Source organism: Eleutherodactylus coqui, chromosome 13 (assembly GCF_035609145.1).
Source record: "Eleutherodactylus coqui strain aEleCoq1 chromosome 13, aEleCoq1.hap1, whole genome shotgun sequence".
Classification (NCBI taxonomy): domain Eukaryota; kingdom Metazoa; phylum Chordata; class Amphibia; order Anura; family Eleutherodactylidae; genus Eleutherodactylus; species Eleutherodactylus coqui.
The window spans coordinates 69,474,730-69,502,380 of NC_089849.1; the positions used below are offsets into that span (position 1 = coordinate 69,474,730).

At 44.0% G+C, this 27,651-nt stretch overlaps 1 protein-coding gene across 2 annotated transcripts in view; it reads left to right on the top strand.

Annotated features, from left to right (window-relative positions):
* Nucleotides 1-12,242, top strand: part of LOC136587955 (proton channel OTOP3-like) — a 29,211-nt gene extending 16,969 nt beyond the window's left edge. For both annotated transcript variants that reach the window (XM_066586811.1, XM_066586810.1), the window contains 6 exons: nt 2,023-2,373; nt 4,559-4,695; nt 5,468-5,526; nt 6,323-6,432; nt 6,554-7,764; nt 11,693-12,242. In XM_066586811.1, the coding sequence (XP_066442908.1) occupies nt 2,025-2,373; nt 4,559-4,695; nt 5,468-5,526; nt 6,323-6,432; nt 6,554-7,764; nt 11,693-11,863 (2,037 nt within the window). In that variant the 5' untranslated portion in view covers nt 2,023-2,024 and the 3' untranslated portion in view covers nt 11,864-12,242. The remainder of the gene's footprint in view (nt 1-2,022; nt 2,374-4,558; nt 4,696-5,467; nt 5,527-6,322; nt 6,433-6,553; nt 7,765-11,692) is intronic.
* The last annotated feature ends 15,409 nt before the right edge of the window (nt 12,243-27,651 follow it).

Consider the following 27,651-nt stretch of genomic DNA (forward strand, 5'->3'; position numbering starts at 1 on the left):
CTGATGCTGTTTTAAAACATCTTCTTTAACAATCAAATGTGAGCAACTTTATGAGGTATAACTGATGACAAGGTTGATACATGTGGTAAATATAGACGTTTATTGCCTATTCATGTATGTGTAGGCTGGAGTATTTGAAAAGTTAACCCAATGGGTGCTAAGAAGCAATGTATAAAATTTAATTCTCTTCAAACCTGTATGGCTGGGTTCACACAGGGCGGAATTTAAATTTTATTGCGGTTTCCGTTGCGGCCATCTTTCCTCTCTATGGGGAGGAGACTTACGCGGGATTTTCGCCCCGTTGAACCCAGCCTATGGTTTCTCAGTGTAATAATAAGCACATACTAACAGTGAATACAAACATAAATCAAGAGATTGTGATGATATAAAACGTGTGGATTTCATACCAGACAACATTCATGTGAAGCTGGAAGATGTGGATTTAATGCGGTTTTGTTTACAGTTGGATTAATCTGTTTCTCCAATTTTAGTAAATAATAGCTGTGTTGGGTGAACTGTAAAGAGATGTTCTATTCCAATAGGACATGCTAATGATGTGCATGGAGGAAATTAGCAGGCAGGTGCATTTCATCTGGAGCTTGTCTCTGCTGTCATCAACTACTACTTCTATCCTCTACCTATCATAAGCACTACACCCCCCTTCGTTACCACTACTACTCCCATCCACAGCCTGTCATGAGTATCCCATCCTCTGCTGTCACTACTACTCCTATCCTTCACCTATCAACAAGCAAGTGCAATTCATTTGAAACTGTGTATGTCTGTCTGTTCTTCTAATATATATCCTCTATTATTACTTGTTTAGGCTGCATTCACACGAATGTATATCGGCTCGGTTTTCACGCCGAGCCGATATACGTCATCCTCATGTGCAGGGGGGGGATGGAAGAGCCAGGAGCAGGAACTGAGCTCCCGCCCCCCCCCCTGCACATGAGGACGACGTATATAGGCTCGGCATGAAAACCGAGCCGATATACGTTCATCTGAATGCTGCCTAACTCTGCATATGTATCCTATATCCGTGCCCGTATAAAGGAAACTATTACTAGTTTAGCTATACATGGGAAGTATTTCTAAAATGATATATAAGCATATTGTGTAAGAACTTTAAAATATCCTCCGGCACGTATAGCGTCTGCTAATAGGAGGGAGGAATTCTAACAAGGGTATTGTGTAAGGGCCATCAGCTGTTTTTAGAAGAACATTTTAACCCTTTTCAATCCAATTTGCATCCTGGTTTTCCTAAAGGGCTTACTCTTTTTCTGCTGTTATACAATGGCGCTATATGCTGGCTAAAGCCAGTACTGCATGAGATGACACGTTGGATAGGCTCTCACAGCAGAGAGGCTGGCAATATACAGTAAGAGAACCCCGACAGACGTCTTCTAACATTGGAGCTGTACAGCCTTAAATCATAATGTCTTCAGACGTCAGACAGTGGATTTGAAAGGCTTAAATGTGTGTTCAAGCAAAGATATGTCAGATGTGATCAAGACCGCTGTCGATGGAAACTCGTCATCTGTAATAGCTCCTGCACATTTGCGTTTTTCTTGCGCGTTTTTTTCACACAATTGTCAATGGGACTTTCTAATGTTAAAAACTCATTAAACAAAAACTGCAAAGCACCAACTTGCGATGCGTTTTTAACATTAGAAATCCCATTGACAATTGCGTTTCTTGTAGTGCTACAAAGTCGTGCGGTTTTGTCGCTCGTGTGAATAAGGCCTTAAGAATAAAGTATTTCTCACACATTAGTGAATTAGCCAACAATGATTTTCATGCCTGCAGGAAACGAACAATAAGTGAATGAATTATTGCTCATCGCTGTGTTTACACTGAACGATTATTGTTCAAATTGAAACGATCCAATATTTTTCATTTTTAACGATCGGCATTCCGTGTAAAAGCACCTTGAGTTACGACCACATCTGAATGGTATATTGTTACAAAGTGTTCTGGATAATTGGTTTTAACTATTGCATTGTTCTTCTTCCTTTTAAGATATGGGACATAGAGAGCCCAACCAGCCTATGCCCCATGAAGGTTTCAGTATAAACTACGAGCATTCATGGCTCCACCGACACTGCCCATCTCCTCTGATTCATCATAAGCGAGCGCGGGGATCCGGACGACTATTCTCAGGACTCCTGGCCGTGAATGTGGTATTCATGGGCGCTGCACTAATCAGTAGTGTGCTTCTTAGTTCCATGCCTGCCAAGAACTCCTACATCTACCTTTCAGTCCTTATGCTCTGCAGCTCCGTATGGGCCATTTACTATTTACTATGGACTCGCAGAAAAACACACGGGGCTGTTCTAGAAGACCATCATGCTGGTGCACTATGGCTGAAAGGTCAGTAGAAGTGGATTCATTGAAATGGGTCTGCAATCTAGACTGCAATATTAATACTACTCACCCAGTTAAAGTTTTTGATCATGTGTTGAATTGAAATACATCTCAACATTAATGGTAAATGCATTTTGAAACATTTATAACTATTTGCATTAAATAATCAATACCATGCCCCATTAATTAGCTTTTGGCCAGAGTGATAAGGGTCTGCTTGCCTTTAGGCCCATTTACACTGGACGATTATTGCTAAAACTTCGCTCATCTGCAATCATTTTAGCGATAATCGGTGCGTGTAAATGGGCGTGGGGCACCCGCATTTCGGGCTCTTTTCGCTGATCCTTAAAATCAAGTGAGCTTGATTTTAGTGATCAGTGTTATCAGTCGTTCTCCATGGGGGAGCGCTGATAGCATTGTTTCCCCCATGGAGAACAAAGGATCTAAGGGCAGCTAATAGTCTTGGGCTATTAGCATTCGCTCAACTAAGGCTTCATCATTACCATACATTATTGGTATTTAAGTAGCTGAGAAGTTACTTGAATACCAATTATTTTTTAAGCAAAATAATTGCTCAAAGCTGTGAGCGATTTTTGAGCGATATCTGCTCGTGTAAATGGGCCTTTTCACCACTATTGTTGGAAATTCTCCACTGTCTAGACACTAGTGTTCTCAACCTATGGAATATGTACCCCAGATCTTTAGGGCAATGCTCCCCGGGGAACAGTGTCAAAAATAACTTTTTCCCAGAAAACATTGTAAGGAGTCATAAGAAAATTAACTATTTTTTAAATGAAATGAGCACTGTGGTTTCAACAAAGGGCATAAATCAGTAGTACAAGTGAAAATAAGAAACTCTGTAAGGTAGAGGTGCATTATGTCTCCACCGGAAGCTAGGGGTTGGCTGTCCGTAACTGGGGGTTACGCCCTGGTAATGTCCCTAGCTTGCGACTGGCTTGTGGTGTATGCTGTTCCGTCCCCACAGTTACTTGTCTGACCGGCAGACTTCTCCATGGGGCACTCAGCAGACTCCCTCTTCAAGACAGTGGCGGCGGCTGACACCCGGCAGACTCCCTCTTCAAAACAGCGGCAGTGGCCGTCAACCCAGCTAACCCATGTCTTCATCCATTATGCACCAGTACCACTCTGTAATCCCTTTTCAGAGAAAAATTCCTCTTTCTCTCACTTATAATCCACTCTTCCTCCCCCAACTCCAGTACTGATCACTCATTCTATGGAGTCATTTGCACAGGTGTAAATACATTTGTAATACGCAGTGAATAAAACCCATTGATTTCTATGGGTTTATTCACAAACGCATATTTACGCAGCGTATTTCGGTCACGTACAAAAAAACAAAAAACAGCATGTCCTATTTTGATGCGTATGATGAAACAAAATAGCACATATTAAAGTCGATAGCATATTAAAATCAACGAGAGTATTCTTGCGGGGGGTTTTACATATATAAATACGCATGTAAAAAAAACAATATGCAGGGCGTATGCGTATTCCATTCGCGTAAATATGCTGTGTATTGATGCGACACAAATACGCATACACCCATGTGATTCAGCCCTGAGGTCACTCTGCAGTAAATCCACCTTGTATGGACATATTCTGTGTTGGGTCCTCCGTTGCAGATTCTGTCAAAAAGTGTAGAAAAATAATGCACAATTCTGCAAAAAAATTTCTGGGAACATCACAAAAACATGAAAAACACATTCTTGTTAATGGGGTCTGTCGGGCAGCTTTCGTATCCAATATGTGACTGAGCCATCCCAACTTGCATTTACACACATATGACCAGAGACAAATGGGGCATATCGCCGAACTTGTTAATTAGCTGGATCAATTAAAAACGGCAGTCAACTTTTTTGTCCTGGCACAACAATGCCAGACGGAAACTATATAGTAGGTCATTGGACATATGTGAATCCGTATCCAATCGTGTTAATATGATATTTATGTATTATTCATTGGATGGGTGTGATCTTTATGTTATCCTTACCAGTTTTCCAACCATTTATGAATAATGTTTAAAGGGGTTGTATGACCTTGAAATGATTTTGGCCGAGCCGCAATACCGGACACATCACATGACAAGAATGAGGTTTCTTGAAATACTCATTTTACTAATCTCGTCTTAAAGTCTCTTTTTGGAATTCTAACTATTCTTCCTTCTCTTTAGCATCGCTTTTACTGTTTGCAAGCTGCAACCTCCTAGAGACTGTCTTTAAAATTGGCTATGATTCCAGTCTGCTGACATGTAAGCTGCCGATTAATATTTTCTTCTCCGCCATGAACATCGTCTTTGTAGTCATACAGGTAACACACTATGGGATTCTGCTTATGTCTTAGCCATGCATTGGATTTACTTTGGAAAGAATAAGATTGTTTGTTTGTTTTTTTTCAATTTTTAGTAGTTAACACTTAGTAGGAAAGACTTTTTTTTTTTATGTTTTTGTTTCCCATTGTCACTTTGTTCATAGCTTCGCATGAGGTTCACAAATGAATCATGTACCTTGGCATCAGAGAAACAGAGATCATGCTGGACCAAATTTATTCAAATACAGCAGTGCCCCAACATACAATATTACCCTGTTTCCCTGAAAATCAGACATACCCCAAAAATAAGCCCTACCCTGATTTTTTTGGGAGGCTTATAATATAGTCTGTATTCCAAAAATAAGCCCTAGTTACATAACATAAACCAAAAAATGCAGCGCTCGATGAACAAATCACAGCTGTCGCGTTGTAGAGGCAGGATTTAGGAATTGGCTGAGCCACGGCAAGGATTGGCTAATTCATAAATCCTGCCTCCACGACACTATTGCCATGATTGGTTCCTCGATCGTTGCTCAGCCAATCAGAGGTTCTGTCACAGATCAGGCTCAAAATACCAGAAGAAAAAGCGCTGCACACAGAACTTTTTCTTCTATCCTAAAGCTGAACGGAAAGCGGATGGACTCCATTATAGTCAATGGGGGTCCGTCTGGTGCTGTTCGGTTCCGTCCAGAGACCCAGTTGGATTCAGATTTGTTTTACTATTGAATCCTTCTAAAGTGTGACTGTAGATCATAATGTCTTTCCTTTACAGACGTCTTTTCTGTGGCTTTCCTGCAGGGATCGCATCCAGGTGCAACACAATATAAGCAGGTGGGTACAGAGAAGTAAAAAACGTGCAATATACAGCTGTGGTATTTAAAATAACCACTGAGATACTGTAGAACGGGAAGTTGTCTTTAGCTTTCAAGCGGTGAATGTTTTAGTAACAACATGTGGTTGTAATGAATGTATAAGCTGTTCATTAGAAGATCCCGATCTCCACAACCCTCACCAGATAAGCTTTGTTTTATCACTGCTGGTTTGGTTGCTTGTAGTATATCATTCAATCCTAATAAAGAGAGGTACTCTCTGTGCTGCTCAAAGCATTAAAAAATAACATATAGATATTAAGAATTAAAAAATAACATGTATCATGTAGATATTACTACTATTGAGCAATTTATTGAAATATTTGGTTAGGGAGTGACCGACCCAATTTTAAGAAATAATTCGGAATTGGGACTCCCGATTCCGACTTCCATTAAAATCAATGGGAGTAGAAATCGGGTTCTCTAATTTGGCCTCCTTGAGCTACAATGAAGGTGGTGGCAGTGGGACAGCGGTTAGCACTGCAGTGGTGGGATACCGTTTTCAAACTCCCATCAAGGTCAGAGGCAAACCTAGCACTAAGCCAACACACCTGTCCTCTCTGCTCAAATTTTGGCAATTTTTTTTTTTTGCTAAAAATCGGATCACTGATCACAACGAGCAAAACTAGATATTCCCCTCTATAAATAAACTTTTTGAGTAAATATCAATCCATCTCAAGTTGCCTATAACTTTATAAGGCAAAAGTTGCAATTTGACTTTTGTATTGCACAGCAGCTTATCTCCGTTTAATTTCCAGATGGGGCATTATGTTAACTCTGGCTACCAATTTATTGCTTTGGCTCCTGGCCGTGATAAATGACTCTGTACACCGGGAGATAGAGGACTTACAACCAAACAACACATCAGGTAAGTAATCCTCACCAAACACCTACAGTACCTGTGTAATATAAAATTACGTTCCCATGCTTCTTGAATACTTGATGATCATTGAGTTCTAGAATTAACTTAATATTACCTCTATTTCTAGACGGAAATGAAGAATCTGGATGCATTTGCCCTAAATTCTCAACTTGTTGGACCTTTCAAAGGGGATATGTGACTTTATACCCTTTCAACCTTGAATACAGTCTGATTTGTGCTTCAATGCTTTTCATAATGTGGAGGAATGTCGGCAGAAGAGAAGTTCACCACTCTGGATCGTCCCACCCCCGCTTTCATCTGCAAGGGGTTCTTTATGGTCCAGTTCTAGGTGTTGCTTCATTACTAGTAGGAATTTGCGTCTTCATCCAGTATCAAATACAAGCTTCTGCAGGAACTGTGGTCACGACCTCCTTTATTGTATATTTTATGTACAGTATCATTCTGCTCTCCATCATGCTTATAGCATGCTTTATAGGGATAATTGCCCAAACGTTTAGAGATAAACAGCATATGGAGCACACAAAACAGGACAGTGAAAATAATGAAGACCCAGATCAACAGAGCAGAGACATGAGACAAAAAGAGAGCAAAGAATGTAGGCATAGGAACGTGGAGAAGAATAAAGACCGTGGACAGTTGGAAGGAGAAGCAGAAGAACACAAAGAGTCAAATGGAGTACAAAATAGGAACTTTGAGGACCAGGAACATATTGGGTTTTGCACAATTGGAGAAGAGCAAAAGTGTGAGGACAATGAAAAGGAAGCAGACGGGGAAAGGCACAATGGACCTATAGGAATGCAAGACCCGGAGAAGGACCATAAGAAGGAGCATCTAGAAATTAGCAATCACCAGTCAAAGCAAAAGTTCATCGTAGAGAAAAACACACACCACCATGAAAAGAACACCATTCAAAGAGGTCCACCTAAAAACTACACACGGAGCCTGGAAATAATTCTCCTGCTTGGGGCTGCCCTTGGTCAGTTCGCAATTTCCTATTATTCCATGGTTGCTATTGTAGCCACTGGTTCATGGAATCTGCTCAACTCTTTAAACCTGTCATACTCCATCCTGATGATCTTACAGCATATGTTTCAGAATATTTTTATAATAGAGGGCATGAGGAAGGAGCACAGAGAGCATTACTATCTACAGATACAAAAGGAGAACAAAGAGGAGCACGATGAAGCCCCTCGTAGGCTCTCCATATTTGAAATCCGTAGGGCATCTTTTGCTTATTTGCAAAGTGTTGGACGTCTCAGTCTCAGCCGCAGACTGGTGAAGGAGATGGCACTGTTTCTGGTGCTGTGCAATATTATGGTGAGTTACATTCTTTACAACAACGTTTAACCCTTTGCAATCCAATTTTGGATTCAGGGTTTCCCAAGGGGCTTTCTCTTTCTGCCGTTACATGATGGTGCCATCTGCTGGCTAGAGCCAGTACTGCGGTATGGGACATGCTGGAGAGACCCCCGACAACAGAGCAGCCAGTAATGTACAGTAAGAATATCCTGCCGGACGTCTTCTGACATCGGAGCTGTACAGCCTTCGTTCAGAATGTCTGAAGACGTCAGACAGTGGATTGGAAAGGGTTAAATCATAAAGGAATATGTAGATTAATAATTCTAGAATTGTACATGCAGGCTTATAAAAAATAAGGAATTATGTTTTAGTGAACACTTGAACTTTGACATGTTGTCAGCAGAATATTTTGTCTGTTTGTTTTTATAAACCTGTATGTGAATTCCAGTACAAGACAATCTACATGCCCAACATTTGATCGATAGGATTAGACAAGCCTGACCCACTGGGATCAGCTGATCACTTCACTGCCTAAGGCTTCATTCCCACCAGTGTATATCACCCGGCCGTTTTCACGGCTAGCTGATATACGCTATGTCGGGAGAGATAAAATTGGTGAACGGGTGCACAAATCAGACGTTTGTGCGCCCGTTCAGATGGCATGGGTCCCAGTGCATATGCGCCAAGACTACCATGCTGTCGCCCCTTTTCCCTCCCTCATTCTTTGCAATGGGAGGGCGTGGGACAGGGGCAGAGCTAAGTGCCGTCCCGCCTCCTCCCATTGATAGCTATGGACAAGGAGTGGGAGCTTAGCTCCACCCACATGCCACCCCTTGTCCACAGCCAGCAATGGGAGGAGGCAGGACGGGCCGGCGCTTAGTTCTGCCCCTGTTCCGCCCCCTCCGATTGCAAAGAACGAGCAGGGAGAAGAGCAGACGTGAGCCTGCACGGGGGGAGGAGAGCAAAGGGAGGGAGTTTAGTAGCCAAGCTGCTAAATTCCCTTCCGCCTCCGGCCGCTGTCATGGGCTCCCGTAGGAGTCTATGCAGTGGCCGACGTATTCCGGCCCAAAAGATAGTTCCAGGACTATCCTTTGGGCCCGACGTAAAAATGCTCAATCCTCTATTGGGCTAGCCGGGTGCTTTTACGTCTCAGGAATATGGCCACCCAATGCATCAGATTACAGCATATATCAGCCAGTCGTGAAAATGGACGGCTGATATACGCTTGTGGAAAAGAAGTCTTAGAATCCTAGAATGGTAGAGTTTGAAGGGCCCTCCAGGGTCATCGGGTCCAACCCCCTGCTCAATGCAGGATTCACTAAATCATCCCAGACAGATGTCTGTCCAGCCTTTGTTTGAACACTTTCATTGAAGAACTCAACACCTCCCGTGGTAACCTGTTCCACTCATTGATCACCCTTAATATTAGAAAGTTTTGTGTCTAATTTGTATCTGCTCCCTTCTAGTTTCATCCCCTTGCTTCTAGTCTTTCCTTGTGCAAATGAGAATAGGGCTGATCCCTATAGGGTTGATTTAAAATGTAGTCATGAGATGACCCCCTTAAAGGATAAAATACCCTCATAAATTAAAAATCAGCTACTGAATAGCAAAAGCTAATTTTAAAAAATTCCTCAAGCATATGTAATAGTTCAGTTAGCTTGATTTCATACTTCATTAGACCTTTTCAGCCCTGTTCCAGAATGAGGGTAAATGGGAGATTCGAACTCCTTTCCAGTGACAGACTACGGTACCTTAAGCCCATCAAAGGAAATCATTCAGGCGGCCTACCCTCCATCTACAGTTGTGATCAAAATTAGTGAACCGTCATTGCAAATTGCTTTTTGTAAACAGCTGAAAGCTTGCAAATAGACCTAATCAAACTGGAACCATGTAAATGGTTCAACACAACCAATATAGCAAATTCACCATAAAATGCTATTTTAAAGGACTACTGCAGTTTCGGAATAAGACCGCTTCCACGCGGGCGGTTTTTTTGGGTTTTTTTTCCCCACGCAACTTTGTCGCAATGCGACAGAGCGACAAATCGCATTTATGTAGAGCCCATGCTTTCCTATGGATTCTTCCACACGAGCAATGTTTTGTAGCCAGCGACATTGCACGACTAAAAAATCGTGGCATGCTCTATACAGCCGTGATTTGTAGCCCATGTTTCCCTATGGATCCTTCCTATGTGTTATATCTCATTGCACTAAAACGCGGTTTTCGTGTAATGCGATGCAACGTTTACAGTAGGAAATCCTACTGTAAAAGCCCTAAAATAAGCCTTAGCTGCATAAAAAAAACACATACATTACCTAAGAAGCACTAGCAGCTCTGCCATGTCTTCTCCACGGTCTCCGACAGTTGTCCGCAGGCATCTCTTCTGGTCAGGGATTGGAAAATCCCCACCTCCAGGTAGTGCTGCCTTTGACTGGCTGAGCGTCTTGGTGCTCAGCCAATCAGAGGCAGCACTCGATGAACCAATCACAGCCATTCAAATTTAAATCTGAAGAGTTAAAATCTAATGGAAAAAAAGCAGTCCATACTCTTCTCCCGTGTTGCAGTAGGCTTCTCTGCCTTGGTGAGAACCCAGTAGATACCACCTTTCTTCAGGCTGTACTCACATGAGGTTTTTCTTTTTGTTGCAGTTTTGTTTTTGTTTTTTTTAAACGCACGTGATTTTTAACAATGCATGCGAGCTTTAGAAAGGATGCATGTGTTTTTTCAATCCACTTTTTAATTACGGTTGAAAACCGCAACAATAACTGCTACATGTGAACGCAGCCTAAATTTTTATTTATGGTGCATTCCCATGTAATAGATTTCGGCTTGTGGCTGCGATTTCTACCCAGCCATAGTTGCCAACGGAAGCGTGTTCAGCAAGTTCATGCGGCTATAGACAGCTGCGAGGTGGTATCTGTTGCGTGGGAAGGCACCCTTAGGCCTTATTCACATGACCGTATTTATGCAGGTTTTTAGCAGTATTACAATATCACCCGAAAAATCGCGACCGTCTGAACATTGGATTCCAATGGATTCATTTAGATGAACCATTTTTTAGGATGCGTATGAGCGAATGCAGGGGCGTAACTATAGAGGGTGCAGGGGATGCGGTTGCACCCGGGCCCAGGAGCCATAAGGCCTTTCTTCTCCATATAGGGTGCCCAGTACTATGAATCAAGCATTATAGTTGGGGGCCCTGTTACAGGTTTTGCATTGGGGCCCAGAAGCTTCAAGTTATGTCTCTGTGCAGCATGGTTTAGGTATGGGTACGGGTACAGATACAGATAGAGGGGGGGGCCCCAGCTCACCTTTTGCATCAGGGCCCCTGAGCCTTTAGTTACACCCCTGAGCAAATGTAAATATGCATACAGCCGTGTGAATAAGGACTTAAAGAGACTGTTATCATCTTTTTGCACCCCTCTCTGAGAGCAGCACAAGGTAGAGAAGGTAGGTATGTCTGCTGTGTGGATTACAGGAAATTTGCCTTTTATCAGTAGTAGCATATACATAAAAGGCTATGTAAAGTAGTCTTGAACATTCATGAGCTGCAGGCTCGCTACACCCACTGGCCCTCTAGCCAATGATTGACTGCTGTCTGCCTACTTCTACATAGAGAGAGAGCTGCCAATCATTGGCTGGAGGGCGGGGTGGGTGTGGCTAATTTACAGCTCATGAATACACAGGACTAGTTCTGTGTCTGGCTGCTACTGATAAAATGCAAGTTTCTCCCAAACTCCTGCTCAGATACAGCAGACATATCACTATAATCAGTGTGACCAGCTTCCCTTTAAGATTATTTTGTTAATCCATTGATGGACCAATATAAGAATATACACACTCCATGTAGACAGAATATGTAAAATGTGCAACATACAACTAACGCACTACATTATGATGGTTTCCCTTTCTATGTTACCACCTCATATATTTTTTTGTCTTGCAGCTCTGGATGATGTCAGCTTTTGGAGATCACCCCCAGTATGTAAATGGATTGGAGCGTAATTACTACGGCTTTTCAGTTTGGTTTTCAATTCTCAACTTTGGGCTCCCTCTATCAGTCTTTTATAGGATGCACAGTGTTGGTGGGCTGCTGGAAGTCTATGTCACTGCTTAACACGGCCCTCATCTCCAGGTCTACCAAGTTTTCCTGCACTGGGATGTATAAACTCTATCCTCATCCGTCCTATGCAGTTTTGGTGCATTAAAATCGCACCGTTTTCACGTTGTGTATATGCATTTATTTAGTGTACATTTGGTGCATATGTGGTTTTTCTGTGCGCATATTCACTGCATTTTTTCACATGTGCAAAAAAAACCTGCAAAAGGACTAATTAATGTTACTTTTTTTAAACTATCTTTTGATTTATACATAAAAAAGCAGTGAAAATACTCCCATAGACTTGAATCGGCGATTTTTTTGGTCCGTAAATAGGTGCTATTTTCTTTCATGGCTGTAAGACCCGTTCTATGCTGTCAATACTACCTCCCTAAAAAATATGCCCATGTAAAGAGCCCTAAGGGGGCAGTTATATTCTCCATTAATTATATAGATCAATTTCCTGATCGTCCTACCGCAGCACAAGCACAAATGGGCTCAGTCCCATAGGTACAACCAAGCAGACAGGTTAACTAATTCATCAATTGGCCTACCCTATGAAGCAAGGCAGAATACTCAGTGAAATACGCATGCAAAAAAAAAGTCACAGCATGTTCTATTTGGCGCATATTACACACACGTACATGTCAAGATAGTGTATAAAGATTGATGGCAAGTAGCAAGTACGCATTGTTATTGCGTACTTGCTGCGTGCCACATGTGTCTCTCGCAGGCTCCACGCAGCGAATTACGGCTGTGGGACCGCCCGACCCAAGTTATAATTTAGTAATGCTTTATTATGATACACTGACTCTATGTCCTCTGCCTTGCTCAATAGGGTAGGCTAATTGATTAATTAGTTAATTACTGCCTATTAACCTGTCCCTGTTTGGTTGTAAATAGGGGACTTTACCCATTTATGGTTGTGCTGCCTACAGACTTGTGGTTATCAAAGTTACACTATAGATGGCTGTATTATTGCATGTTTGTGCCTGGATATGAAATGCACAACATGACTTTCCTTTTGAAGACTGGAGAAAAATTAGAGTATCTTTGTTCAGATCTGAGTGCAAGGCTGTGTTCAAAATGTGATTGTTCTCCGTAAGAGAAACCAAGTAATCTCGTAGATATGATAGCTTTTAATGCTAAAGGCCCTTTTAGACACAACGATTTTTGCTCAAAAAATGGCTCAAAGCCATCTTTTGAGCGATAATCGTTGGTCTAATTGCACTTACATCATGCAGTTTTTGTTAAGTCGTTGCTGATCTTTCAGCATGCTGAAAGATCAGCGATCAGTTATCAGGAATTCACAGCGGGATACCGTTGATACTATTGTTTCAGCTGGTATCCCGCTCCGTGAACACAGCCTGGGTATGAAGAATAGAGCGGTCCAGCTGCGTTCTTCATTCTTCGAGCAGAGAACAGATAGATGCAGAAGACAAGCAGGGCCACCCCATTTGTCTTCTGCATCCCCCGCTCGGAGCGCTCGGCTGTATAACAGCTGTATAACAGCCAGGCCCTGCTTGTCTTCTGCATCACCCGCTTGAAGTGCAAGGTGATCACTCACCTTGCAAAAAGCACACAACGATTATTGCTCAAAAATCGCTTAAAAGATTTTTTGAGCGATAATCGTTGTCTAAACCAGCCTTAACAAAAATACATGATGTTATAGCAAGCTTTCCAACCTACTTAGGGTTCTTCCTCAGGCTTTTATATCTACAAGGTATCATATCTACAAGATTACTTGGTTTCTCTTGCTGGGAACAGTCACACATTGCTCTACTGGCTAACACGGTACCAAACTTTTTACTCTTAGACCTCATACACACGAGCGTGAAAATCACGCCGAAGTTGCCAGTGCTAAAAAATAGTGTGAATGGACGATTTTCTGTAATTAAGTCCCCAGCTTAATTAGTGGTGAAATTGCCCATTCACACGATTAGGAGCTGTGTGTTGCAGGAAAAAATGCGCTGCTGTTCGGAATTCCCTCGGTCAGTAGAAATCCTCCTAGTGACTATCTTCTTTTCCGAGTGTTGGGCGCAGCCAAACTCCCTCCCCCATCTCTTGTTATCCAGCTCCCATAGGAGTCGACGGAAACTTCTGAGCATCACGCACCAAAGATAGGTCAGGTCCTATCTTTTCACACAGCACGGAATTTCAGTAGCGCATCATTTTAGGTGCGTTTTCTTTTTTTTTGCTTGTTTTTTTTTCCCCCCCACACGCTTAAAATTCTTTCATCTGATCGTTTCCATAGGAAGCCCTTGGTTCTAATAGTCGAGATTTTTTTAAGCGTATGGTAATTTTTTGGGTAGGTCCCCGTTGAAGGAGGCCTTTAGTCGGTGTTCAGTGACATCTTTTGAAGGTCCTGGACCTTGATACAATTTATAATTAGGCCCTTCCTCTCTTTTGTTCCGTTAAAATGAGTGCTCTCTAGAGATGAGCGAGCGTACTCGCTAAGGCAAACTACTCGAGTGAGTAGTGCCTTATGCGAGTACCTGCCCGCTCGTCTCTAAAGATTTGGGTGCTGGCGGGGAGAGCGGGGAGGAACAGGGGGGAAATCTCTCTCTCACTCTCTTTCCCCTCCGCTTCCCCTTGCTCACTCCCGCAGCTCGACACTCCCCCCCCCCCCCCCCCCCCCCCCCGCCGGCAACCAAATCTTTTGAGACGAGCGGGCAGTTACTCGCATAAGGCACTACTCACTCGAGTAGTTTGCCTTAGCGAGTACGCTCACTCCTCTCTAGTGGTCTCCCATATGGGCCCTCTGGGCCCTCTGAGGCTTTCTGTACCATGTCAAGGAGATATGTGAAATCTCCTCCACGTGGTTTGTACTGTAAATGCTGCTGTATTTCCGCAGTATCTCCAATGGGTGTGAAGTCGGCCTTTATATTTATGCCCCTATATATATTTATGTGAGCTAACTGGTTAATCAATGGGTGAAACTGATGAATGTACAGACCAAAAACTATCACTGTGTATCTTTATTGGGGAAAATGTTCTATTTCGACCCTCTGGATGCAGATCATCTGCTATGACTGTAATTTACTAGTACTGAAAAATAAAGATGTATTCATGATTTTATAGTTACAATTGAAAACCTGCTTTTTTCATATTCTACTGCTCTGTAATCTCTACAGGTATCCACTCAAAAAAACAGTAAGGCCCAAAGTCCACGGGCGGATTTGATTTGCAGATTCCACACAGGTCACTCACACGGAAGATCAGCAAATCAAGCCGCCCACAGGGATACATGGGCGTTCGCATCTGAATTACAGCATGTGGATTTGATTTGCCAACCTTTTGGTCCGGAAAGAAAATCACAGCAGGCTCCATTTCAATGCAGATCCCGCACAGACGGTTTCCATTGAAGTCAATGGAAGCCATCTGATCCGCAGCTTGTCCACAATTAAATTGCGGTCAGATCGCGGATTCCGCGGAAAAGCAACAGTTTAAAAAAAAAAAAAAACTCCAAATGCACATGTGTGGCAGTCAGAGGCGTAACTTGAAGCTCCTGGGCCCCGATGCAAAACTTGTAATAGGGCCCCCAATTATAATGCTTTATTCATAGTACTGGGTTCCTTATATGGAGAAGAGAGGCCTTATGGGCCACCTAAGGCCCCTGGGCCCGGGTGCAACCGCATCCCCATCCCCTGCATCCTCTATAGTTACGCCCCTGGTGGCAGTGCACCGCCGGCGCTTCAGCACAAATCCTCAGTGGAGAAGATGGAAGACCCACAGTGTCCTTTGCCATAGGTAGGGTCGGATTCCGCTGCGGGCTCCAATCCGCCCGTGGTCATGAGGGCTTAAGGTCTCATTTAGATGTGTCTTATTAACCTCAGCAGCACAATATGGATGTAGCAAAGTTTGACCCAATATTTACTGGGTTTAGAAAATTCCGTTTCAGTTTTTGTTTTTTTTAAAGGCATGATAGAACCAAAAATATATCTGTAGAAATATAAATATGTATTTTACATACAAAAGAACAGAGATATATATGATTTACACCCAGGACTGTGACCATAACAAGGGGGCATCTTCTGCGTCTAGAGAAAAGAAGGTTTCTACACCAACATAGAAGGGGTTCTTTACTGTAAGAGCAGTGAGACTGTGGAACTCTCTGCCTGAGGACATAGTGATGGGGAATGCATTAAAAAAGTTCAAGAGGGGCCTGGACGCTTTTCTTGAGCGATAAAATATTTTATGTTATAATTAGAGATGAGCGACTATACTCGGTAAAGGCAATTGCTCGAGCGAGCATTGCTTATATCAAGTACCTGCCCGCTCGAGATGAAACGTTCGGGTGCCAGTGGCAGGCAAGGAGCTGCGGGGGAGAGCGGAGCGGAACGGAGGGGAGATCTCTCCCTCCCTCTCCTCCCCCCCCCCCCCCCCCCCCGCTCCCTCCTGGTGACAGCGGCTACTCACCGCTGCCCCGCGCCGGCACCCGAACGTTTCATCCCGAGCAGGCAGGTACTCGATAAAGGCAATGCTCGCTCGAGCAACTGCCTTTACCGAGTATACTTGCTCATCTCTAGTTATAATCATTAATAACCTAAGAAGGGTCAGTGATCCAGGGATTATTCCGATTGCCAGATTAGAGTCAGGAAGGATTTCTTTTCCCCTTAAATTCCCTTTTGCCTTCCTCTGGATCAACATTGGGGGTAATAGGCTGAACTGGATGGACATATGTACTTTTTTGGCCTTACATACTATGTTACTGTGACATGATGTGATTAATTTCACAAGAACAGATTCTTTTATCCAGACCTGATTGTCCTGTAGCTTACTGTGGGCAAACTGACAGGTTGCTACTAAGAGCTCGTTCACACATGCACATTTGCGCAGCGTATTATGCCTGTAATTTTTGTGCGCATAATATGCAGTGAATAGAGCCATTGATTCCAATGGGCTTGTTCATATGAGCGTATTTTTTTCTCACGTGTGAAAAAATACATGGCATGATCGATTTTGGTGCGTATTACACACCAAAATAGGCCATTGAGGCCTCGGTCATACGGGTGTTTTTTCGCGTGATTTGCGGATCGCATAACGGATGCACATCCGCAAATCGCGTGCCCGGGGCCGACGAATCGCTGAAAAATCTGCACCTAGCAGCGGTTTCAGCGAAATGGCCCAGCGCTGCCCGCTATCCTCTGCCACAGCTGTGGCAGAGGACGACTATGTTCGCCCATTGAATTCAATGGAGCCGGCAATACAGCCGGCTCCATTGAAAGCAATGGGCTGCCGGCAAGTGCTGGATGAATTTTCGGGGAAGGGCTTAAAATATAAGCCCTTCCCTGAAAACCATCCTGCAAATGTGTAAAAATAAAAAAAAAACAGTATACTCACCTTTTTCCTGCAGCCGGAGTTCAGCCGCGTCCGGCCGGCAGTTCTCCTGAACTGCTCTCTGTAGTATTCAGCAGGCGGGGATTTAAAATCCCTGCCTGCTGAATGGGCTGCCTCTGATTGGTGAGGGCTGTGACCAATCAGAGGCAGCTCTCACTCACGCATTCATGAATGGGTGAGTGAGTGCTGCCTCTGATTGGCTAAGCGCAGGGACCAATCAGAGGCAGCTCTCAGGCCCATTTAGTTCTGCTTGAAAACCATAGTTCGGCAGAACAGCTGATAAGCAGGACCGCACGCTGTGTTCTGCTGTGGGAGAGCTGATAACAGCTGATTGCTTGGTCTCAGCTATGGGGGAATAAATTTGTTACTATTTCTACACCTATGGATGATGCCACATTCTTTATCGATTTAAGATTCCTGACAGAGGTAGTCTGGCTCTGGTGAGGCTGTTGCATCCACTTAAACTGACCCAACCACAAGGGTGGTGTACTACAAGTGCTGCTGGGACACTCTTTCTGCTTTGTCTCAGCTGTTAGCCCCGCCAGCAGAACAGCTGATAAGCAGGAAGCTATGTCTGCTATCCATGGTGCTGAATTCTCCACGGGGAGCTAGAGATTGCATTGTTTTCTCTTAGCAGCCCATGGTTCAACAATGGAGCTAATTACATAGCGCAGACCTCCTGCTGAGTTCTGCAACAGCTTCCAGAAGCTCATTTGCACGCAAATGAAGCTGATAAAGTACTAATAGCAATTAGTGCCTATTAGTACTTTATGCAAAACGATCGCTGATCTTTCAATCTTTTGAAAGATTATCTGTGTGTGTAAATGGGCCTTCAGATTAAAAGAAACCAGGTGTGCTTCAGGGTGCACTCACATGGGTGTATGTAACCCGCATATTACGCACATAATATGGAGTGCTAAATGCCTATTGATTTCTATTGGGTCACTCATACCTGCGTTTTTTTCACGCGCATGAAAAGAAATGCAGCATGTTCTATTTTGGTTCACAATACGTACCAATATAGGCTATGGTGATTTAATATATGCAGCAAAGCTGCATGTACATACATATTTGCTGTGTACTGCATATTTTATGTGCGTGAAAAAACGCACAATACGCAGGATACATACGCCCATGGAAGTATGTGGGACATATACCCGCATGTGAGTAAGCCCTCAATCAGAAATGCAAAGCTGCAACCTAGGCTTGATCTTCCACCTTTTGAAGCTGGAAATGTCTGCTGAAGGCCGCAGCTCAAGAAGCAAAGAGGTGTTAGGGGAAGCTGTCTCCTAAAATTACCCCATTAATATTTCCTCTTAAATATCTTGTGTATTGTGTTGCCAAAGATAAGGAATATTAAAATTGGATTACCTGTAAATTCTCCATTCCTAGAATCCGAAGGCAGTAAAACTCCCCTCCCTTCATTGCTGCATATTACAGGAGTGGTTGCCGTCCCAGGACATGCTATGTATGCTTGTTCAGCAAATCTACTCGAGTTATTAATTGCTTAACCATTATGTTTTCTACTGTCCTAGTAGGCAAAACAAAAATATGTACTGTACTGTCTTCAGATTCCAGGTAACCCAGGTTGTGTGTTGCAATACAGCCGTAATTCGAACCTCATTTTGGCTTATTAGAGAAACAAAACAAAATGCTGACCAAATATGCCATTGGATGACGATTATGCCAGAAGTTGTCCATATATAACAAATGTCATGCCAGATTTTGACCATTAAAACCATCAAAGTTGATGGATTAGAGATATTTAAAATCACAATAATGATACGACATTCCAATGTGGTATTGCAGTTTACCATTCACTTAGTATAGTTAGTGAACAGCCTCTGTAAGCTTTATTGCATGCAGGCAAATTCTGTTTTTCTATATAACATAGAAAGTTGAGTCCTTTTTTAGATGACCCATTGCCTAGAGTATACAGGGAGTAGTCACAAATACTGATCTAGCCTATGTCTTAATATTGGTGTCCTATGTTGAAATAACAATAGTGTACTTGGATAGGAAGGCATGGAGGCGCTACATGATGGTATGGCGCATAAGTTCCTGGGGGCCTTCGAACATGGATTTCAATTTTGTGTTGTGGCTCCTGTAAGAGATAGAGTAAACCCCAATTGCAAGGTTGAAGACTAGCATGTGAGAAGCAGAAATTCTCTTTCTGCATCTCTCTAAGTCCCATGGGACCAGTGCGATGACTGATATGAAAGGAAAGTGTACTCAAAATGGCCTTCTTCTGCTCTGGTAGGGGCAGATCATCCTGGAAGTCATCCACCATCATGTGCAGGAGATATAGCTTCTGATCCATGTTGAGAGTCATTGAAATGAACAGAGATCCAACTATGGCTCCATGCATGTATCGTAGCAGAAGAAGGCTTCTTCGAGCATCCTTTCCTTACTTCAGCCATAGTAGTGGTCCCACAGGACTTAGAAAGACACGAAATGCATATTTCTGCTTCTCACATGCTACTCTTCAATTTTACAATTGGGGTTTACTCTTCCTCGATTATAGGGGCCACAACACAAAATTGAAATCCATGTGATGGGGCCCCCGATGTAGCACATCCATGCCTTCCTATTCAAGTTTGCTGATCGAGCCTACCAGTGCACTTTTTGGTCAGGTTGAGCGAACCGAGGTGGATTATATTGAGAAAGAATGGATCACACTTCCAGGAAGATTTTTGAAACTGATACATAAAGAAATGAGGAGTGAAATGGACTCACTAAAACTATATCCATTTGAGGAATTTGCTAAGGATTGGGATTTATCTACTATTCAGAATCTAGTCGATGGAGATGAAATAGTACCTTCCAACACTTGATCTTTGAAATACAACACTAAGGATTATATGGAGAAACTATGGCGACATGCCTTAGATTGGCTTATGCTATCAATCTATAAAGATAACAATATGGAACCAAGAGGTTTAAGGACACCAATAGGATCCGCATTTCCTGATGATTCTCCCTTTACAGGAGAGTGGAATATAATGTTGGGTACATTTTCTGACCTAATGTTGGGGAAACTAATAGAAAAATGTAAATGTTTATGTGATTTGTTCCGAAGAAAACGTTTTTCGTGGGGGTCCAAATGTGATAGACATACTAACGTTTATTATGAAACACATGCAGAGAATAGAAATCGACATCATGCATCGCAAAATACGAAAATTATGTAGAGATCTGAATGATAAAAAAAAGAAGAAAAATGATAATAGAAATAAAAATAAGAATACCAATGAAATACCTGCACAAATACATACGAACTCTATAGAGGAAAACCATGAAAACCACAAACCCCACAAAAAAGACAATATAAGGAAAACCTTTATACCCCGAAATAGATGGAGGTAGAATAAACCACATAATTTTTCGAGTGAATGGCATCCCCCAAATCACCCCCCATTATTTCATCCAGGCCCCCATAGATCTAAATATGAGTATCCAATCAATCCCTATATTGGATATGGAAATAATTCTTTTAGACCCTCTATTGATAGATATCCACCACAAGGTTTTTCTAGGGGGCATCCACCGAAGTGGGGGACCACTTAGTCCCAGGGAGAATCAATATAGACCTCCTCCAGCCCAATATTTCCACTACCCTCCAAGGAGAACATATGAGAGAAACCAGCGGCAAAAAAATCCCCCCAAGTCCTCTAATAAAATCTTAAGGAATGAAACAGGGACGAATCGCCTTATAGCACATCGGCCCAATTCGCCCAACTATATCAAGCCTCAAAATAATTATACTCCTGGAGAAAATGTAATACTACATCCTCAGAGTAATACAATGTCTCCTTTCACTATAGCACCAAATACAATGGAGACTTCCCTTAAAATATTACCTAATTCTTTACCAAGTAATAGAATTCCCACTAGTAAGGACAACATTCACCTTAATACACCCGCTTATAGGGGGGATGTCCCTGGAAGTCCCACTGATTTAATCACTCATTTACAAATGGGAGAGTGTACACCCCCCCAAATCCCAATTCCAATATCAATAATACATCTTTAGAACTTTTTTCCACTGATTGCACCAACATACCAGAGAATAATCCTGATACCCTTGATGTCTTAAATCCTCCCACTACAAATACTAGCCTTTTTTTAGGGAGCACGAATACTCGGCCAGTTGTAACCGAGGAAAAAAACAGTACTATGAGAGTAAGTCGAAGTTCCACACTCCCTCACTTCAACAAAGCAAAAGGCCAAATCAAAAACCAAGCGACCAACCCAGGAGGAAACACGAAAATAGCACACTTTTATAAATCACCAGCGAGAACTCCATCCAATCTCGGACCGGAAGAAGACCCAGGAGAAGGGGGAAACGAGCGGGCAGGAAAACACATAAAAAATCTGAAACACCTAAAACAACTCGGAAACACCAATCCCCAACGATGAGGCGATAAAAGTTGGGATTTTTAACATCTCTAACTATAAATTAAAACAGGGAGAAGTTGAAATATTATCTAGGGGCTTGTCCTTTAGTCCCTCCAGCGAGCCCGATTTGTTTGAACGTTTTGTGGACCTTAACCGCTTCACACGTAAGCTCACCCTAAAGAGGTTCTTCACAATAAACAAAAATCGGAATGATCGAGAAATCTCATCCAATAACATAAAGAATGAAATGGAAATGGTGAACACAGATAAAGAAGGAGAACCATTCACTACGAACCTTAAATCACCTAGTAATTTCTATCCAACAGAATCTAAAGGCCCCTATATAGTCACCTTTTATAATGAAGTTATGGAAGATCTTAGAAAATTAACGGAAAACGCCCAAACTGAAAAATGTTTGAGCTACAAAGGTAACTTAAAACCCTCCCAGAGAAGACTCGTAAAACAACTAGCTGAAAATAAAAACATAGTAATAAAAATGCAGATAAGGGAGGTGGCCTAGTAATCATGGATGAAGCATATTACTTGGAGGAGGCCTCCCGGATCTTAGGTGGCAAAGAACAATATAAAGCCCTTTTGGGAGACCAAACCCCTAAACTAAAAGAAAATTTGCGTCTTCTAGTTCACAAAGCTTTTTTTAATAAATGTATTACAAAAGCTGAAAAAAACTTCTTATACTCACAATATCCGGAAATAGCCTATTTCTACTTGCTCCCTAAGATACACAAATCGCTCATGAAACCACCTGAGAGACCAATTATCGCTGGTATAGGCTCCTTGACGAGTTATATATCTGAATACATAGATAGACAACTACAAAGATTGGTAATTAACCTCCCCGCGTATCTGGAAGATACTTCCCATCTTTTAGCTTTACTTCAATCATTCACATGGAAAGATACATATGTTTGGGTAAGTCTAGACGTGTGCGCCTTTCACTCAAGTATTCCACATAGTCAGGGCATCAAAGCTGTGGAATATTTTTTACAACAGGATACACATATGCCTCCAAATCAGAAACAATTTATTCTAGATGGTTTACATTTCATCCTTCATAATAACTACTTTAAATACAATAACGAATTTTACATGCAAATGAGGGGAACCGCTATGGAGACAAAATGTGCACCATGTTATTCCAATCTATACATGGGAGCATATGAAGAGCAACTCCAAGATCCCCGTATTCGTTTCTACAAACAGTTTATCGATGACATCATCCTCATATGGGATGGGCCAGCAGAAGGGGCCAAAGCCTATTTACAGACTTTGAATCAAAACACATGGGGTTTAAAATTTACAGAGTCCATAGACCCAATACAAATCACCTTTTTGGACTTAGATATTTATATAAAAGAAGATACCATACATACAAAAACTCATTTTAAAAAAGTTGATGCCAATAGCTTTTTGGACTTACCACGCGAAAAAGTGGAAACTAAAAGTCCCTTATGGGCAATTCAAGCGCATCAGATGAAAGTGTTCCATAATGACAAGCTATGAAGAACAAGCAAAGATCCTACAACAGAGATTTAGAAGTAAAAAAACATTTTGGCCCCCTCATGCCCACACAAAACCATCAGGGATAAAAATAAGCACCAATCGTTACTCTCCACCATAGGGGCCTACAGATGTGGCAAATCAGGATGCAAATGCTGCCAAAACATCTGTCACAAGAGCAAATTGATAGAGATGGACCCAAGTCATACACCATACCACATTAAACAATATCTCAATTGTGGATCAGAACATTTAGTCTATATGATCGAGTGTCTGTGCCAATTACGTTATATAGGACGAACTACCAATTCCCTTCGAAGTCGTCTAAACCATCATAGGCATAACATCAAGCGAGGCTTCCTGAAGCACAGTGTATCTAGGCATTTCCTTCTAAACCACAAATCAGACCCCACCGGCATCAAAATCCCCCCAATAGAACAAACTCCCAGAGGCAAATTCGCCAAACTGAAAACAAAAGAAATGTTTAATATTTTCCACTTTAATACATTGAATCCCTATGGTCTTAATGAGGTTCTTGAGAAAATTTAATTTTATATGCCTTTTATTATCCTATTTAATAGTTTATTAATCTATTTTATATATATTCCACCAATGGTATACATTAGAGATGAGCGAACACCAAAATGTTCGGGTGTTCGTTATTCGAAACGAACTTCCCGCGATGTTCGAGGGTTCGTTTCGAATAACGAACCCCATTGAAGTCAATGGGCGACCAGAACATTTTTGTATTTCGCCGATGCTCGCTAAGGTTTTCATGTGTGAAAATCTGGGCAATTCAAGAAAGTGATGGGAACGACACAGCAACGGATAGGGCAGGCGAGGGGCTACATGTTGGGCTGCATCTCAAGTTCACAGGTCCCACTATTAAGCCAGAATACCGGCAAGAGTGGGCCCCCCCCCCTCCCAACAACTTTTACTTCTGAAAAGCCATCATTAGCATGGCATACCTTTGCTAAGCACCACACTACCTCCAACAAAGCACAATCACCGCCTGCATGACACTCCACTGCCACTTCTACTGGGTTACATGCTGCCCAACCGCCCCCCCTCCCCCCCACAGCGCACACCAAAGTGTCCCTGCGCAGCCTTCAGCTGCCCTCATGCCACACCACCCTCATGTCTATTTAGAAGTGCGTCTGCCATGACGAGGGACCGCAGGCACACACTGCACAGGGTTGGCACGGCTAGGCAGCGACCCTCTTTAAAAGGGGCGGGGCGATAGCCCACAATGCTGTACAGAAGCAATGAGAAATAGAATCCTGTGCCACCGCCATCAGGAGCTGCACACGTGGGCATAGCAATGGGGAACCTATGTGCCACACACTATTCATTCTGTCAAGGTGTCTGCATGCCCCAGTTAGACCGGGCTTTTTAATTCATAGACACAGGCAGGTACAACTCCCTATTGTGAAGTCCCTGTCGACCGACAGCATGGGTGGCTCCCTGGAACCCACCGGCGGTACACAAAAATATCCCATTGCATTGCCCAACACAGCTGAGGTAGTAATGTCGTGCGTAATACAGGTGGGCTTCGGCCCACACTGCATGCCCCAGTCTGACTGGGGTTCTTTAGAAGTGGACACATGTAGGTTAAACTCCCTGTGGACCCACTGCCTGGGTGGGTGCCAGGAAGCCACCGGCGGTACATAGAAATATCCCATTGCATTGCCCAACACAGCTGAGGTAGTAATGTCGTGCGTAATACAGGTGGGCTTCGGCCCACACTGCATGCCCCAGTCTGACTGGGGTTCTTTAGAAGTGGACACATGTAGGTTAAACTCCCTGTGGACCCACTGCCTGGGTGGGTGCCAGGAAGCCACCGGCGGTACATAGAAATATCCCATTGCATTGCCCAACACAGCTGAGGTAGTAATGTCGTGCGTAATACAGGTGGGCTTCGGCCCACACTGCATGCCCCAGTCAGACTGGGGTTCTTTACAAGTGGAAACAGATGCATTTATAATTCCCTGTGGACCCACTGCCTGGGTGGGTGCCAGGAAGCCACCGGCGGTACATAGAAATATCCCATTGCATTGCCCAACACAGCTGAGGTAACGTCAGCTGGAATGCAGGTGGGCTAAAAATTAATTTGATTACACTGTAGGCGAGGGCCCACAAAAATTGCTGTATCAACAGTACTAATGTACATCCCAAAAATTGGCCAAGGCCAGCCAAGAGGGCAGGTGAAACCCATTAATCGCTTTGGTTAATGTGGCTTAAGTGGTAACTAGGCCTGGAGGCAGCCCAGTGTAACGAAAAATTGGTTCAAGTTACAGTTCCAACGCTTTTAAGCGCATTGAAACTTATAAAAATTGTTCAGAAAAATTATTTGAGTGAGCCTTGTGGCCCTAAGAAAAATTGCCCGTTCAGCGTGATTACGTGAGGTTTCAGGAGGAGGAGCAGGAGGAGGAGGAGGAATATTAGACACAGATTGATGAAGCAGAAATGTCCCCGTTTTGGATGGTGAGAGAGAACGTAGCTTCCATCCGTGGGTGCAGCCTACGTATTGCTTACGTATCGCTGCTGTCCGCTGGTGGAGAACAGAAGTCTGGGGAAATCCAGCCTTTGTTCATCTTGATGAGTGTTAGCCTGTCGGCACTGTCGGTTGACAAGCGGCTACGCTTATCTGTGATGATTCCCCCAGCCGCACTAAACACCCTCTCCGACAAGACGCTAGCCGCAGGACAAGCAAGCACCTCCAGGGCATACAGCGCTAGTTCAGGCCACGTGTCCAGCTTCGACACCCAGTAGTTGTAGGGGGCAGAGGCGTCACCGAGGATGGTCGTGCGATCGGCTACGTACTCCCTCACCATCCTTTTACAGTGGTCCTGCCGACTCAGCCTTGACTGGGGAGCGGTGACACAGTCTTGCTGGGGAGCCATAAAGCTGGCCAGGCCCTTAAAGACTTGCACTGCCTGGGATGTACATGCTGCTCGATCTCCACACCTCCCCTGCTACCTTGCCCTCGGTACTGCGCCTTCTGCCACTAGCGCTGTCGGCTGGGAATTTTACCATCAGCTTGTCCGCAAGGCTCCTGTGGTATAGCAACACTCTCGAACCCCTTTCCTCTTCGGGAATCAGAGTGGGCAGGTTCTCCTTATACCGTGGGTCGAGCAGTGTGTACACCCAGTAATCCGTTGTGGCCAGAATGCGTGCAACGCGAGGGTCACGAGAAAGGCATCCTAACATGAAGTCAGCCATGTGTGCCAGGGTACCAGTACGCAACACATGGCTGTCTTCACTAGGAAGATCACTTTCAGGATCCTCCTCCTCCTCCTCCTCCTCAGGCCATACACGCTGAAAGGATGACAGGCAATCAGCCGGTGTACCGTCAGCAGCGGGCCAAGCTGTCTCTTCCCCCTCCTCCTCATCCTCCTCATGCTCCTCCTCCTCCTCCTGTACGCGCTGAGAAATAGACAGGAGGGTGCCCTGACTATCCAGCGGCATACTGTCTTCCCCCGCCCCCGTTTCCGAGCGCAAAGCAGCTGCCTTTATGGTTTGCAGGGAATTTCTCAAGATGCATAGCAGAGGAATGGTGACGCTAATGATTGTAGCATCGCCGCTCACCACCTGGGTAGACTCCTCAAAATTACCAAGGACATGGCAGATGTCTGCCAACTAGGCCCACTCTTCTGAAAGGAATTGAGGAGGCTGACTCCCACTGCGCCGCCCATGTTGGAGTTGGTATTCGACTATAGCTCTACGCTGTTCATAGAGCCTGGCCAACATGTGGAGCGTAGAGTTCCACCGTGTGGGCACGTCGCACAGCAGTCGGTGCACTGGCAGCTTAAAGTGATGTTGCAGGGTGCGCAGGGTGGCAGCGTCCGTGTGGGACTTGCGGAAATGTGCGCAGAGCCGGCGCGCCTTTACGAGCAGGTCTGACAAGCGTGGGTAGCTTTTCAGAAAGCGCTGAACCACCAAATTAAAGACGTGGGCCAGGCATGGCACGTGCGTGAGGCTGCCGAGCTGCAGAGCCGCCACCAGGTTACGGCCGTTGTCACACACGACCATGCCCGGTTGGAGGCTCAGCGGCGCAAGCCAGCGGTCGGTCTGCTGTGTCAGACCCTGCAGCAGTTCGTGGGCCGTGTGTCTCTTATCGCCTAAGCTGAGTAGTTTCAGCACGGCCTGCTGACGCTTGCCCACCGCTGTGCTGCCACACCGCGCGACACCGACTGCTGGCGACATGCTGCTGCTAACACATCTTGATTGCGAGACAGAGGAGGAGGAGGAGGAGGGTGCTTTAGTGGAGGAAGCATACACCTCCGCAGATACCACCACCGAGCTGGGGCCCGCAATTCTGGGGGTGGGTAGGACGTGAGCGGTCCCAGGCTCTGACTCTGTCCCAGCCTCCACTAAATTCACCCAATGTGCCGTCAGGGAGATGTAGTGGCCCTGCCCGCCTGTGCTTGTCCACGTGTCCGTTGTTAAGTGGACCGTGGCAGTAACCGCGTTGGTGAGGGCGCGTACAATGTTGCGGGAGACGTGGTCGTGCAGGGCTGGGACGGCACATCGGGAAAAGTAGTGGCGAC